The sequence below is a fragment of the Dama dama genome, chromosome X (genome assembly GCF_033118175.1).
Source record: "Dama dama isolate Ldn47 chromosome X, ASM3311817v1, whole genome shotgun sequence".
Lineage (NCBI taxonomy): Eukaryota > Metazoa > Chordata > Mammalia > Artiodactyla > Cervidae > Dama > Dama dama.
The window spans coordinates 115,238,480-115,255,438 of NC_083714.1; the positions used below are offsets into that span (position 1 = coordinate 115,238,480).

General features: G+C 40.0%; 1 protein-coding gene across 1 annotated transcript in view; it reads right to left on the minus strand.

Moving 5' to 3' along the window:
- Positions 1 to 839: 839 nt before the first annotated feature.
- The window catches only part of SYTL5 (synaptotagmin like 5), a 265,631-nt gene continuing 249,511 nt past the window's right edge, over positions 840 to 16,959 (minus strand). The window contains exons 15-18 of the mRNA XM_061136176.1: positions 16,661 to 16,769; positions 14,958 to 15,093; positions 12,151 to 12,359; positions 840 to 11,083 (exon numbers count right to left, since the gene is read on the minus strand). Coding sequence (XP_060992159.1) covers positions 10,941 to 11,083; positions 12,151 to 12,359; positions 14,958 to 15,093; positions 16,661 to 16,769 — 597 coding nt within the window. The 3' untranslated portion in view covers positions 840 to 10,940. The remainder of the gene's footprint in view (positions 11,084 to 12,150; positions 12,360 to 14,957; positions 15,094 to 16,660; positions 16,770 to 16,959) is intronic.

The window sequence follows — 16,959 nt, forward strand, 5'->3', positions numbered from 1 at the left end:
ATATAATATATATATAACTGAATCACTTTGCTGTATACTTCAAACTAACACAATAATGTAAATCAACTATAGTTCAATAAAAGTTTTAAAAAAAAAAGACTGATAAATGGGGTGTGTCTTAGGCCAATGTTCACATCAACCAGGCTATAGTATCAAGTACCTTAAATATTAAGGTCCAGTCAATGCTTCTTAAAGTTTATTGTGATTTTAGGTCAACCAATGTTCTAATGAATATTCTGATTGAATCTGGCTTAGGGCCCAACATTCTTCAGTTCCAACAAGCTCCCAGAAGAAGCTAATGCTGTTGGTTCATGAATCACACCCTGAGAATCTGGAGTACATTTTGATGAAGAACTAAACACATGGGCTTTGGGATCTGAAATGTAGGGTAGGGCCTATTACGTACTAGTTGGGTTACTTAACCTGAGACTCATGTCTCCTGTTTTGTCCTTTGTCTTTTTCAAACACAGATAATAGGTAACAATTTATAAAGTCCCTGATGTATAGTAGGTGCTCAATAAATGTCACTTCTTTGATCCCTTCCTTGTCACTGCCCATGATTTACTGAAGGGAGAGCAAAGTGAATGATGGTGTCAGGGTTCAGCTTTACAGAAAGAAAGGTGAAGAAAAACCAAAATGAGAGATTCAATAGCTAAGCAACAAGAAGAGCTGTTCAACATCATCCTAATCTTAGAAATAGACACCAGACAGTCATCCAAACTGTGTGTCTCAATTCAGCAAATGTGCTTTGCTCCAAAGACAAATAAGTATAAAAACAGGAGGAATAGGTGAAACACAACACATTTTCAAGTATATGTATCTTCAAGTACCCAGAAATAACTTGTAATAGAACACATGAGAGATATTAGGAAAGTGAATTTAATGAAAAAGATACTACACTTTGCAGCAAGTACAGAGTGGCACAAAGCTTTGGTCTGGGGGACACAATCCATACAGAAGCTTAGAAGTAGGCATATTATGTGTTTAAGCATTGCTACTGATTGTGCACTATACATGGCAAAACAAGTAAATAGGAACAATCATTTGTAGCCAATAATAAAACCAAGAAAACCAGCAAAATAAATGCAGACCTCCCATCTTCTCCAGGGAATTTTTTTTAAATGTTATTGTTTCTTAGATCTTCCATCCTTTTCTCTCTCTCCTTAAAATCAATGATACTGTATTGTGCACTTAAAAATTTGTTAAGAGGGTACATCTCCCGTTAAGTGTTCTTACCACAGTGAAAAAAAAAAAAAATCAATGAGTTATTAAGCCACAAAATACACAGAGGAACTTAAATGCATATTGATAAGTGAAATAAGCAAGTTGGAAAAGGCTGTATACTGTATGATTGATTCCAACTATATAACATTCTGGAAAAAGGCAAAACTATAGAGACAGTAAAAAAGACCAGTGGTTGTGAGGGGTTGGAGTGCAGGGGATTTTTATGGCAGCAAAAAGATTCTGTATGAGAATGTAATTGTGGATACATGACATCAAGCATTTGCTAAAACCCATACCACTGTAAAATACCAAGAGTGAACCCAAATGTAAACTATGGACTTCAATGAATAACGCACCAATGTTGGTTAATCAATTGTATTAACGTATCACACCACCACCACACCAACGGAAGACGTTAATTACAGGAGAAACTTGCAGGGGGAGGGGAACGGTAGTATATAGCAACTCTGTACTTTCTGTTTAATTTCTCTGCAAACCTAATACTTCTCTAATTTCTTAAAGTCTAATAATTTAAAAACAAAGAGATCAACATCCTAGCAAAGCCAGAGCTTAGGAGACTAAATTGGCAGGCAAAGCAGCTGGGTGCTAGGGACAAGGCAGATACAGGTAACCCAGTCATTGGGAGAGTGTGGAAAATTTCCACCCTTACTTCTTCCCAAGGAGAGCTGCCATTCCAATGCCCCAGGAACCCAGAGATCCTCAGGTGTTCTTAGGGTATTGCAAGTGCATCTTCCCTCTGCAGTCCACTCAACGCTTGGATTCATCTTCAGGCCCAGAGAAAAACAGGCTGCCTGTGACAACCACACTAAATCCAGCAACAGGGACCTAGTGCATTCAGAGTTGGGCCAGTTCTTGCCCTGATGATGTGGTGTCCATCTCCGACGTTCTTTAAATATTTGTATTGACACAACATTTATTTTGAGAAATGCTGCCTAGTGGAAGGGATAAAGGAAATGTCCAATGGAGGCCACCCTTCTCCTCCTTTCCCTATGTCCTTAGCAATTCATGCCTGGCCCAAGTTACATACCCTATTCAGGAAAACAGAAGCCCAGTCTCTAATCAAATCTGTCATTCATCAACTACGAATTGCTGTTCAGGCATGGGGTCCCTGTCTCACTTCTCTACTCAAGAAGACAGTATCTCAAAAAAAAAAAAAAGAAGACAGTATTTCTTCTTGCTAATACCATAGTCTTTCCGGGAGGAGTTCCCCATCTCATTGTACTTTCGCAGTTTGATTCCTTAGGAAGCAGTCAGGGTATCTCCCCCTACCCCAACCTGGCTTTGTGCATTCAGATGCTTTGCCAACAAATGATTGTAACAGAGCTGGTTTCAGAGGTGATAGAAAAGACCTGAAAATTAATAATAACATTTCCATTAATCCAAAAACATTAAGGACATCTCCCATCTTCAGAGCTACTCCCCATCTGTCAGAGGCACAATGTAAGATGATACTTAGGAATTAAGAAGGACAAATTGATTGAGGGCGATAAAGAAGGTCAAAAGCAAGAAGATTCAGGAAAGTCTAGACATTTCTTTCTTCATAGCAACTGAAAACCAATGAACTCTCTTCAAAGATGTCAATTTATGAATAGTGAATATTGGAAAGGATGGAAAAGCAAATATATTCCCAATATGCACTCTGACTACAGTTCAAACATAAATTACTGACATAAACTGTTTTGTAAGGGAATGGCTCCCTTCCCTGTTTTCAAATGGGAAAAATTTAAAAAGATTTTACTGGTAGAATGGGCGGGGGTGGGAGGGAGGCTCAAGAGGGGATATGAGTATACATATGGCCAACTCATGTTATTGTCCAGCAGAAGTTAATACAACATGGCAAAGCAATTATATCCCAATAAAAAAATCCATAAATAAATAAACACTTTTACTGTTGGGACCCATCAGTTCCCATAGATTTTCACAAAGAAGTTTCAACTTTCTGAAGACAAAATGAACCTTTGGCTAACTAGAAAATCATACTTAGAAGGAGCAATTAGATTCCTTCCCCCAGAGTAAGCAGATAAAGACAATAAAAGGGTAAAAATATTTTGACTCAAGTTCTCTGCCCTTCTATAAAGAGACATTTTTTCCTTAGCAAATGCCAATGATTTTAACTTTTGCATTAACTATTATACCAAAATATTTTACTTGCTTGTTGTATTAATTTCTGCCTCAATCAGTGACAAAGAAAAACAAAATAAGAGACATTTATCCTCCGTTGCTGAAATACAGGAAAGAAAAACATGATCTACTCCCTATAGGTGTATTTTGTCACTTATAGGCAATACTAACTATATATTCTATCTCCCTTTTCCAAGTATGAAAGGAACCCTCTGCTGGTATAGGTCAATAAATTCTAATGTGGTAAATGAGAAAGAAGTACTAATCTTTGAAACACCATTCATTCCTCATAATGACCACAGCATTTGTATTTCTATGGAATTTGTTTTGACAGAATGGTGAATTTCCTTCTGTAGATAAAAAGTGAGATTCTGAACAATAACCCTGTGAGGAAGGCAGGTTTGATCTCCCTGACATAGGAGATAAACGATGGGCCATGGTAAGAAATGGTCACTACACTGAAAGAACGTTGTTAAGGAAAAGGGTGGAAAGATAGTTTGTTTATGGTTTCTACAACCTCTTAACAAAAAGCTGACACAGTCTCTCTTTCCATCAAATGGAACACTTTTGCAAAACTTACTATCTAATCAGATGAAGTAGGAAATTCCACAATGGATGATATAGCAAAGTAAGGAGCTTTTTGGGTATTTTTTGTATTGTTGCTATACACTGGAGACTACTTCATTATAATGAATGATTAAGACATAGCTAAACACCCAGGAAAAGAAAGGCTTAAGAGATTATGAACCACAGATTGCTATCTCTAGATCACTAATAATGATCTTTTTTTCACAGTGGGTTAGAAGTGACAAAGCATATTACCTCATTTGATATCTTCAATTACTCCAAAGCAGTCCAGTTATCCCTATTTTCCAGGCAACTAGATCAAGACCTAGATTGGATAATGAACTTGACTAAGGTTGGTAAGTAGTGAAGACTTGAGCTTCTGTCAATGTGAGTTCAAGTTCAGGCTCCTTCCATCTCACCATGGTTGCCTCGCAATGAATAACATCCAGGTTAATCAAATCCAATGTGTTATCATGATGCAGAGTTGGTGCAAATAATATAGCCAACATAATTTCTCCTCAAATACAATCTTCCTCAAACTGTGATCCGTTTGTATTAGAATCACCCAAGAAGCTTGATAAAAAAATGATGGAATTTCCTGGAGATTTTGTTCAGTAGGCTTGGAGCAATGCTCTGGAATCAATGTATTACATTCACACTCCATATTCAGATAATCCTGTGGAATCCTTGATATGGCCCAATTCCCATGGCTCTTGCTCAAGCTTTGCAAAATCCAATGTTTGCTATAATGGTGCCTATATAAACTTCCTCATTCTATTTCTTTCCATTAACTTCAGAGGTCATAAATATACCATTGTGGGAGGAAACCCTTTCTGCCAACTTCTAAAAGCAATGCTCAGTTTCATGTGAAGTATCTACATGGAAGAAAAACACTGATCACAGCCTATGACATCGTAGTTCACTCTGAGTTGCTTCTGGGACTTGATATCCTGATCCAGTTTGCTTCTAAGAGTGGGCTCTACCCTTATTTTTTCCACAGCTATCTCCTCCCCTGCCAAATAGAAACCTTGGAGGAGTAGATGCTGCTGCTGCTAATATTACTGTCAATATGGTGGGCTCAATTCATCCATTAGTTAAGTACTTAGAGATGATTCATCATATATTTAAGCTTTATCTAAGGAAAAGGAAATCAAAATAAAAAGTCCCATCAAAATATCCTTGTGGCTGGTGCTTTTGTGACCTGGAAAATCCATATCCTGACGATTCCAATGACATTAACAACAATAGGCAAAATGAGAGCAGATATATTGGATCTTCCATGTGTCCTGCAGGTGCTATTTACAAAGGGAATGGTTGAAATCAGGCTTGTAAGTTTGCCAGGGTCTCTTTACAACTTGTCTGATTCAACTAAGAAAAAAATTGAGGGCTGCTTGAAATAAGGAGTAGGATCCTCCAGGCCAGGCCATGGTCTCCTCTTCTGAGAAGCTGGGATGCTAGGCTGGAGGGAACACTCTGTGCTTTATCTATGCCAAGAGAAGCTGAAATGTGCTGTCTAGGATTGTAACTAAAGTACTTATAGTGCCGTGTTGTGCTCACGCACTTCAGTCGTGTCTGACTCTTTGTGACCCTATAGACTGTAGCCCGCCAGGCTCCTCTGTCCATGGGATCTCCAGGCAAGAAGAAAGGTTGCTTTTAAAAGACCAATCAGAGTCAGATATTTCTCTTGATCTATGTGGATCCCAGTTCCCTGTAACAGTGGTCTCTAAAGATACCTATATTCTAACATTCTGTTACTGTTTTTTCATTTTTACTTAATCCACAAATATTTTATTACCTGCTCTTAATTAAGCATGGGGGATACAGCTATGAAATAATATGAATACCATCTCTCTCTGCCCCTCTGAATCTCATATTCTTGGGATGTGGTGGGAAGGGAATTGACACAGGCATGATAGGACTCATTACATGAATAATTTATTAAAATTGTGATGTATGTAGTGAAGGGGAAAGAGAGGCAGGTGACCTAGTCAGGCAGAGGGGCATCAGGAGAGATTTCCCTGGATGATGAATGGAAATCAGGTCAATGAAGAGAAGGAGCAAGAAGATTCCATTGCAAAGGCTGTGAAAAAGACTAGAGGCTGGCACAATTGAAAAGTAGAGAAATACATTGTGTGGCTGAAAGGGGAGAAAGGAAGGAGGCATGGTGTGGGGTGAGCTGGAGGCAGCAATCATCTATTACAGGGAGTGGCAGGCCATGAGCAGGAATTTGAATTTTATTCGCAGGGCAATGGAAAGCCACAGAAGGTTTTAAAGGATGATCAGATTTGCAATTTTTAAACGATCATCACCGACTCAATGGACATGAGCTTGAGTAAACTCTGGGAGTTGGTGATGGACAGGGAGGCCTGGCATGCTGCAGTCCATGAGGTTGTAAAGAGTTAGATATGACTAAGTAAACTGAACTGAACTGGGGATAGCCAATGATGTGTAAGTATAGCCTACTGGCAGAAGTTCAATTTAGGTGGTGGGTATAAGGGTGTTCACTATAAAATCATTTCAACTTTCCCATAAACATTTTAAATTAACATGCTGGGAAAATCTGGCCACTGTGTGGAGGGTAGATTGAAGGAGGGCAAGAGTGGCTGCAAAAATAGCAGTTAGGAGACTTATAACAATTCCAGAGAGGGGTAATGGTGGCTTATACCTAGGTGGTGGCATGGAGATGGTGAGGATTGGACAGGCTTTTGAGATCTTTAGGAGATATAATCAATACGATTTCCTGATTAATTTTGCCTCAGTGTAAGGAAGAAGCATAAATCAAAAACCACTAATTTAGAAAGATATATGTACCCAATGTTCACAGCACCACTATTTACAATAGCCAAGGTATAGAAGCAACCTAGATGCCCATCAACAGAGGAATGGATAAAAATGATATGATACATATATACAATGAAATATTACTCAACCGTAGTACAGAGTGAAATAATTCCATTTGTAGCAACATGGATGCACTTGTAGGACATTGCTGCTGCTGCTAAGTCGCTTCAGTCGTGTCCGACTCTGTGCGACCCCATAGACAGCACTACGCTAAGTTAAATAAGTCAGAGAAAGACAAATACTGTATGCTATCACTTATATGCGGAATCTAAAAAATACAACAAACTAATGAATATAACAAAACAGAGGGGCTTCCCTGATGGTTCAGAGGTTAAGAATCTGCCTTGCAAAGCAGGGGACACTGGTTTGATTCCTGGTCCAGAAAGATTCCACATGCTTCAGAGCAGCTAAGCCCATGGGCCACAACTACTGAGCTAGCTCTCTAGAGCCCTCAAGCCACAGCTACTGAAGCTGGGGTGCCTAGAGCCCAGGCTTCACAAGAGAAGCCACAGCCACAAGAAAAACCCACACACTACAACTATATAGAGTAGCCCTTGCTCGCCATAACTAAAGAAAAGCTTATACACAGCAACAAAGACCCAAAACAGCAAAAAATTAAAAAGCAAACAAAAAAAATTTCACAGTTACAGAGAACTAGTGGTTACCAGAGGGGAGAAGTGTAGGGGGAGGGGCAAGATATGTAAGTGAATTAGTGAAGTCGCTCAGCCCTGTCCGACTCTTTGTGACCCCATGGACTGCAGCCTACCAGGCTCCTCCGTCCATGTGATTTTCCAGGAAAGAATACTGGAGTGGGTTGCCATTTCCTTCTCCAAAGATATGAAAAAGGAGGTACAAATTACTAGGTATAAAATAAATAAGTTATAAGGATACAGCACATGGAATATGGTCACTATTTTATAATAAGCTTACATAGAAAATAATCTATAAAAATATCAAATTACTATGTTGTACAGCTAAAACTAATATTGTAAGTCTGCTATATGTCAATGAAAAAGAAAAGGTCACTACCCAGTGTCTAGTTAGTATAACCTGGTGGATGATGGGACAAGGTGCTGAGACAGAATGTAGTGGAGCAGAAAGACATAGGTGTAAGAAAAAGGGTGGAATAAAGAGTTCATTTTTGACTATGTTGAGAGTATGAGCAATCCTGGTGGAGATATCATATAAACAGTTGGATCAGGGCCTGGGGCTGAGAGAAAGGGTCTGGGTTGGGGATGAGAATTTGAAGTCGTAAGTATATAAATGGTCATAAAACCATGAGGATACAATACATGATAATACCTGAGGATGGATAAAGTAAGGAGAAAAGAAAGAACAAGCATCAAAGAATCCAGTGTTTAGAGGGACTTCCCTGGTGGTCCAGTGGTTAAGAATCCACCTTTCACTGCAGGGGATGCAGGTTCAACTTCTCGTAGGGGAAGTAAGGTCTCACATGCTGCGGGGCAAGTAAGTCTGCTTGCCACAACTAGAGAGCCTGCATGCTCTAGAGAATAGAAGAAACCCATACGCTGCAACTAGAGAAAAACCCTATGCTGCAATGAAGAAGACACACTGCAGCCAAAAAAAAAAAAAAAAAAAAAGAATCCAAAGTTAAGCATTTTACAATCTTTAACAGACAAGGAAAGGGAACAATTAATGAAACAGAAAAATTAGGCATGAATGATATTAGAGAAGGTCTCTATTGATGGGCTTTTGGATGTTTTCCAATCTTTCCCAAGAAATATCCTTGTATGTAATCATTTTTAACATATTTATCAACCTCTGTAGGATAAATAACCAAAAGTAGAATTGATACATAATATACAGATCTCAATTTGAATTTAGAAGTGTTTACTCTGGGGCAAAAAATTGCTTCAAAAAGCCACCAAACATAGCTAAATTAACCATATTAAATGTGGTGTTTGATAAGAATGGTTAAATAAATTTAATACACCCCTATAATGTAGTACATTGTAGCCATATAAAAAGAAAGAGGCTGTCAATATATTCTGATATGGAAGAGGAAAGGGTAAGACTTGCTTTTCACAATTTTGTGCCAATCACATGTATCATTTATATTAAAAATCTTTTTTGTACTTCTACACTACACTTAAAAAAAAAAGTAACCTAAAAGATCAACTTGCCTTTTATTTCTGAGAGCCACACCAACAGGATTCTGATGTTGGCATACCTGGGCCTTAAAGTATGGAAACACCCAATTAGATATTGGATTTTATGAAACCACACTACTCTCACAATTGCTCTAACTGTGGCAAAGGTCTGAACACATGAAATTCATGCTCATCTTGAGTTCAAGATATTTTGGAATTAATTTTGCCACTTTCATTATTAGTGAATAAATCTACTTCAGTCTGTCTACTTTAGAAATGTCTCCAGGCTTATCCTCTCACCTCCCCTAAAAATGTCATTGAGGAGATACTAAGTCATGTCAAGTCTGAAGACATTTTTTCTTCCAATATAGGAAGTCGTGATGATCGTATACTTTTTGTTTTCTGTTTTTAAGAAGGGCAACATAGAGATACAGGCGTGAGTTTTAAAAATTGTATCCTATGCACTAAGCTACACTAGACTAATAACTTCCATTTCCTAGAATTGGATAGCCTATTTTTGAATAACAGTGACTATGGATTGTTAGTCACCTTACTAAGAATAATGTTAAATATATTCTTAAATTTGCTTTCAAAATTCAAAATGAAATTTAGAATATGGAAGAATTAGCTACCTGAAGATGATTCTAGCTTTCCTACTACTAAAATTAAGTATCCATCCTTTTAAGGGGTTTTACACGAATTCAAGTAAAAAAATGAGCTGAGAGGCTAGAATATGACTCCAGAAGAAGACTGTGTCAAGTATATTCATATACAAACATTCAGACTTGACTCCACCTCCCATCATCTATGTGCTCTTGCCCATCACGATTAGCATAGGATTATACCAAGTGGAAGACCACAGTCGACAGAACATTGGCTTAGGAGTTACACCCTGTATTTAAGTCCACATACACTCACAGATTTTATATGATCTTAGGTAAGTCATCTTTGCTCTATGGGCTTCAGATTTGGACTGTGCAAAATGAGGAACAGGTCCAAGGTCCTTTTTCAGCATTAACTCCCTTTGCATCTAAGTTTAGTGGCTAAAGCCTCTGCATTTCCAAGTGACAGAGGTTGGATGGAACTATTGGCCACAATCCTTCCTCTCTTCCAGCATCCTCACTCTTGCCATGGCTTCAGTGTGAGCAGAGTATATTTCCCTGCCTCTTGATTTGGGGCTTGGCCATGTGACTTCCTCTGAGCAACAGGATACAGCAGATATAATACAAGTAGCGGTTCAAAAATGTGCATTGCTTCTTATTCCCTTTTAGTTAATAGCTTAGAATATTTTATAAATGTTTACAACACAGTTCTCTCAATAGCTAAGTCATAATTAGGGTGACCCTACACCCCAATTTTCCCAGGTCAGTCCTGGCTTACATCTGGTGTCCTGGTGTAATGATTTAGGTCTCTTCACTCCCCAAAATGGGATGATTTAGAGTACCAATTACATAGTCACCACAGAAAAAAACCCTCAGTTCATCTTGAAAATTCACCCGGTTAATCCACAAGGTAGCTACAACAACGGGACCACCCTCTTGCCCAAGCAACCATCCCCACAGTGCCTTCTTTGGATCATGGGGATTCCTGGGGTGAGGCAAGGGTAGCCAGTATCCCTTCTTCTTACTCTGCAAGAGGCCTACGTTCCAAGTGATTCCCTTTTCCCTCCAACCTTGAGAAAACCTAAAGTCACTCACAATTAGAAGAAGCTGGGGGGCTCCCAATCTCAACTGTAATTTCAAATAAACATATGCCATTTCCCCTGTGAGATAAAGCCCATGAGTTATTGCACAATGTGTTTGTTAACAGGACCATGTGGTATACTTTCTATCATCCAGTCAAAAAAGCCCTAGCCTGTGGACATAGAGAGTACATGCTTTTATAAGACAGCTGGCGAGACCCTAGCTATTTATAACATTGTTATCTCTCCCCTTATGTCCCAAGAGGCTCAGGTGAGAAATGGCAAGGAAGCCAACTCCAGGTGGTGAGCCTACCACTGGTAGGAAATAACCACCAGACAGTCCCGGAAGGCCTCACTTTGGAGAGCTGGTACCTTCAGAGCTTACTCTTCCCCATGCTGGCACGGAGCATGAGTACGCCCTCTACAGGAGTTCCGGGACTGTCCACCATCTTCTGCCAGAGGCGCTGCTCTTCCCCTTGAGAGTCCATCCAATCCACGTTCTTCCCATGGCTCACACCTAAAGAAGCGAAAGGGGAGCATTATACTTTAGAAATGAAATGTTTTCATCTTCTGGACCGATACCTATCAACCTCTGCTGACCAGAAAGACCTTCACTGGCTTGTTCTCACCATATCTAGTGAGTGATATTAGCGTGGAAGACATCCTTTGCAGGCGACATTACTCTCTTCTGCCTAAGTGATGGGGAACAAATTAGGATGGCCCTGAGGGCTCGTTTCTTACTCACTTTGGTAGTTTAAGTAGAAAACTGGCTCATCTAGACTGAGTTAACATGACAGAAGAACAGGCTGAACAGGGCTCCAAGGCTCTCCCTTTTGAACGAGGCCACTTCTGTGACCTGGGAGTTGTCATTTTAGTGGCAGAAGACAGCCTTAATCTATACATAAGTAGAGGATCACAGGGGTGGGGTCCTTCTCCACAGGAAAGCCGACCCTGTTGCATGCAGACTGTGGCTGGCCTAGTGTTAGGATAATGAAAGTTTGCAGGGCCGCACCTGCTCTGCTGCTAAAATTTTCCCAATTCACTGTTATAGCTGTGTCTTGTGGCACCAATTCTGTGTTTCTGTAACCTGTATGAACAACATGAGATATTATTTTTTAAGGAAAAAAATGGATTTTCTTTCAATTCAACCAGGGTTGAGTAAAGGCTGCAAGCCCTGGACAGCACTGAGAAGAACATGAAGTCAAGTTGGTCTGGGAAGTCCTTTGCTGTGTATTGTCATTGTCAGAAGTGTGTATCATCATGGTGGTTGTCTCCTAAGCAAATCCTGAAGTAAGGCCCAAGAAAGTAGTTGAAATTCACTCAGACTAAAGTGTAAATGATATTTTATAAAAGGTCCAAATATAAGCATTATGCACCCCAAACTTCCAGCTGAAGGATACAAAGTTACAGAGTACTATTTTTAACAGTGAACCAAACCTTGGACAAAGGAATAGAGCATCTATAGAAATCTCGAGAGTCAGCTAAGCAGAAACTACAAATACACCTATGACACATCACACCTGTAGGAACCACTCCCCTGCCCCACACAGAGTCAGACTATCTAAGGGTACCCTAGTCCCTCACCGCTTCCGGAATTCAAACGAACTCCTCCCAGAAAGATGTTGCTGGAAAAGGCCTCCTTGTCCCAGACGGTAAGTTCTAGGCAAACATGTTTTATATCCTGGGGATGCAGGCCACTGAAGATGAAAGTATGATTCCACTGAGGGTTCAGACTCTTTTTTATTACCAGAGTTTTATGCTTGGTGGCTTTGCTATCATCAGGGAGCAGGTAGCTGCAGGAGAAAACACAATCAAGTCATCAGTGAGACAGTGAAGCAGAAAAGGGCATCCTTGCATAGTCATTTCAATTTCCCATAATTCCTGGTGTGTACATGGGTGTGTGTGTTTGATTATCTTTCCCAGCACCTTATATGCTTAAATCTGGGTTGATATAGTGGGATGGTTTATTATCTCTTTTAAGTGGGGGCAAGAGTAGAATGCCCACACTCTCCTTTCTAATCCTATTGGTCTTTCCCTCATCTAGAAATGAAAATACCTCTGTGGGAGACACTCTGTAATAATGTCATGCCTCCCATCATCACTGGCTCACCTCTGTGGCGACATGATGCCAGGATGAACACTTCCTGCCATGCTGACAAGTTCCCACCTTAAGCGCCTGTGTCTCTTGGCTTCTCCAATTAAGGACTTTGGTGCTCTGTGAGCCGACTCAGCTTACATGCAGGAAACCTTGGATTACTGGGAATTTCATGTCCCTTGGAACAACCCTCAACCACTGAGTTTTAGAAATTGGTGGATGAGGAGACTTCCCTGGCAGTCCAGTGGTTGAGACTCCCCTGCTTATATCACATGGGGCACAGATTCATTCTTGGTCAGGAAACTAAAATTACACATGTTGTACAGCACAGCTAAAAAATAAATTGAAGTAAAGGAAATTGGTGGATGAGTCTCCCAGCTTTCCTGTCCCTTGAAGGGACAATCCTAAGGTATATTTCAAAGAGTTGCTTAACACTTCATTAGTGGAAATGAGCCCCATTTGACCACAGTAGGAACCTGCCTAGTAACATTTTTATCAGCTTCTCTCCCTTCCCTGTCTCATTTTCCTTACTCTGTTTTTGATCATAGTACCTGATGAGGCAGGCACTTTTGAGAAGGAGACTTATGGATATGGAATTAGTACATCAAATTAACATGAACAATACCACAAATGATCTTACAATAAAGAAAACACATTATGACACGTGATTTCATTTCATGTACCAAACAGATACTGCTTATCTCTGAATATTCATTCTCTCTCCTATTTGTCTCCAAAAAAGAAAGTCCTAATTTTTTCAGTTAGGCACAAGATTGTCCAGAATAAAGACTACATTCCCCAGCCTCCCTTGTAGCTCATATAGTCAGGTGACTAAGTTCTAGCCAATGGGATACCTTACCTTTAGTGTTTGTTTTCATACAAAGACTGTTGTTTAAGACACTCTTATGTTGGCTCATGGACCGAGTATTTAAGGTTATACGTTATAACATTAAATTTTATAGAAGGGACTATTCTTGCTCTCTCATGCTCTTTTTTTAAAAAAAAATTGAGGTTCTTTTAAAATCAGCTCAATGGTTAACTGTAACTAGGGACAGAATTTACTAGAAAGTTACTGGCCTTAAAAATACATCCTTTATTTTCTCTTCTTTCATACATGTTTCAACATGATGAAGTAAAAACTGTTTAAGAAGAATGTCAAGTCATTCGTCCAAGGGCACAATGAGTTCATGAGCAAGGAGCCATCCCCTCATCCCACCAGTGAGCAGGAAGAGGCCTGAACTGGATGGTAGGGCTGGGGAGACACATTTCAATGGCAGGATCTGCATGAAACCTTTCTTCTGTGCTTAATCCTACTGTGAGGAAGAGTCAAGGACAGATGGCCGGGAATTCAGGCACACACACTCACCAGCGGGGAAGACCCAGACAACTGGCTTCTCCTTATTATCGCCCTTACCAAAGCTAAAGGGTAAGCATAAAGGTTTGACTCATTTCCTCATGGAGGAAGTTACACTTTTCTAAGGAGGAAGGAGGAGAGGAATGATACTATCATCTGACAAAGAATTAACATCACAGCAGGCATCACAGGAATTTGTTTTACCTTATGCAGCTTGTGGTACTCTGTGTAAATAGGGTCCACATCTTATATTGGGAACTGCAAGACTTAACCACTTGGAACATGCACATTTATGTGTTTGTCTGAATGGATGAAAAATATCCTTCTGGTTCTAGTTTTTCTGATTATAAGAGAAAAATCTCAAATAGAAATCAGGAGGGATTTGTTGTTTGGGTTACCTCGAATGGGTAAGATGCCCATTAAAAGGGATGTATTCCCTCAAGAAACTGCCCTAGGCTCCACAAAGTGGGCACAAATGCCCAAGAGTCAGTCTGGGAGCTTCTCCAAGGCACTTCCCAGTAGATATCTCGAGGGACGATGCTCTGGCATCCCACTTTTTACAATGTCCCCCAAGAGAGAAAAATTCCAAAGATCCAATATTTTGGTTGTTGTCACATACTGCCAGAACCAAAAGATAGCAAAGCACAACACAAGAATATTACATGTAGAAAGCTAAACTTTTTCCTCCTTTGAGAAATAAATCTCACAGGAAAATTCACCAGGTTTGAGGGTGAGAGTCATGGAAAATACTGAAATATGCTGGAAGCAGATAGAGCTAGAATAAGCAGATCCCTCTCGTGGTGTTTGCAATGAAAGCACCAGCACTCAAGGGGAGCACTTTCCTAGCACACATTTAGAATAAGACAGAAACCTCACAGCCACCCCTGTCTCCTGTTTCATCTTTCACTAAGTACCATTGAAAATGAGCTCAAACCAAATTACCCCTTCACAAAGCTATCAGAAGTGCCTCCTGATTTCACCGCAGTCAAATTCTTTGCCTCTTTGATGAACACTTCTAGGATTCCTCCAGAGATGATAGATGGATCCTTCTTTTTTCCTCGTTTAAAGGACTTCTTTCCTGCATCAGTCATCAGACAGAGAGAGATGAAGGGAGGGAAAGAGGGAAGGAGGGAGGGAGTGGGGGGAGAGAATGAAAGAAAAAGAAAGAGAATGAGGGAGGGGGAAGAGAAAAGAAGGGAAGAGAAGAGAGAGAGATCATGGGGTCCATTTCAAAACTGACAAAGACTACAAAGATTTATTTCATTTGCTGAGTGAATGAGCTATGTACATTACTGTATATGTTTCCATGAATTCACTTAAATGTTTTTTTACCTTAATGGAATCTTTCTGGATCTATCTTTCATGTGTATTTATTGAAAAAAATAAACAAGTTAAAAAAAATTAAATACTCCCCTAAATCATATAAAGGGATAAAATGGAAAACACCCCAAGAGCTGCCTGGGCCACATCCCTGCTCTCCATGAGAAACAGCTACAATGAAAGCCACACACAGGTGCCAAGATGCACTTCGAGAAAATTCCATAACTCCTGCCTTGGATATTATAGTCAACTCTATGCCTGGCCAGCTCTAAAGGCTAAAGCCAAGGCACAATTACATTTCAGGGTGAGAGAAAACACTTCCCACACCACGTTTTTATTCTGATGAAATACTCTCAACATGAATAATGACCAATGCCACCATCATCTTTATTTAACAGTGTTGTAAGCACTTTATAGGAATGAACCTATTTAATAGTTGTAGTATCCCTATGAAGTGAGGAAACTGAGGTCAAGAGATAGGAAATTACTAGCAAAGGGTCACCATGACAAGGGTGATATGAACAGAAAGATAACGTGTGCTGTCTGTAGGAGTTGAGGAAAGAAGGGCAAGAGTGATTTAAATGTGGACTCCATCTGGAATTTTCCTTTGTATTCTGTGTTCCAGGTTAATTTCTTTCTTAAGATTCCCTGAGTAACTGTGAATCTCATAAATCCAGACAGCAGCTTCCTACACCTCCCCTCTTAGTAGACAATCCCCCATTTCTGCCCCCACCCCAACCCAGGGGAAGATTCTATATACCCTGGACCTCCAAGAAACAAACATCAACATAAAGGTTCATTTCTAATTATGAACTCTGTCCTTTTCTTGTAACAACCCTTCCTCATATATAGCGTGTGTGTGTGTGTGTGCATGTGTATGTGCGTGCAAAATCACTTCAGTTGTGTCTGACTCTTTGCGACCCCATGGACTGTAGCCTGCTGGGCTCCTCTGTCCATGGGATTCTCCAGGCAAGAATTCTGGAATGGGCTGCCATTTCCTTCTCCAGGGGATCTTCCTGACCCAGGGATCGAACCCATGTATCGTATGTCTCCTGCATTGGCCGGTGGGTTCTTTACCACTAGCGCCACCTGGGAAGCCCCATATACAGTATATACTTCTCAACTCTCCATAAAGGACAGTGATACTTAACCCTTTTCACTTGATGTGAGTTGGCCAAAAAGCTCATTACAGAAGATGTTATGGAAAACGCCAAATGAACTTCTTGGCTAACCCAATAACATAGTCCACCCAATCCCTGCTCCCTATTTCCACACTTCTAGAAATGGAACATCACTGATCAAAGTCAATGATTTTTTTCCTCTACCTTGAAGCTGTTCTAGCGGAGGCATCAGTTTCTCCTCTGGTGGTATGTAACGTAACATGACTGTCAGCTCTCCTTTGTACTGAAGGCTAATATCAGCAGCACATTCCACCTGGCCAAGAGGAAACAGGTAAAAAGAAAAATTCAGAATGCTTAAAATTTTGTAGCCCGTGTTTGAATATACAATATTTACTAGGTGGCATAGATGTGACACTTAATTCCACTTCAACTATGTTGGCACTTACTGGTTTAAGAGCTGCTTCAAGCATGACAAAAGAAAGGCTGGAAAATTCTATGAAGGT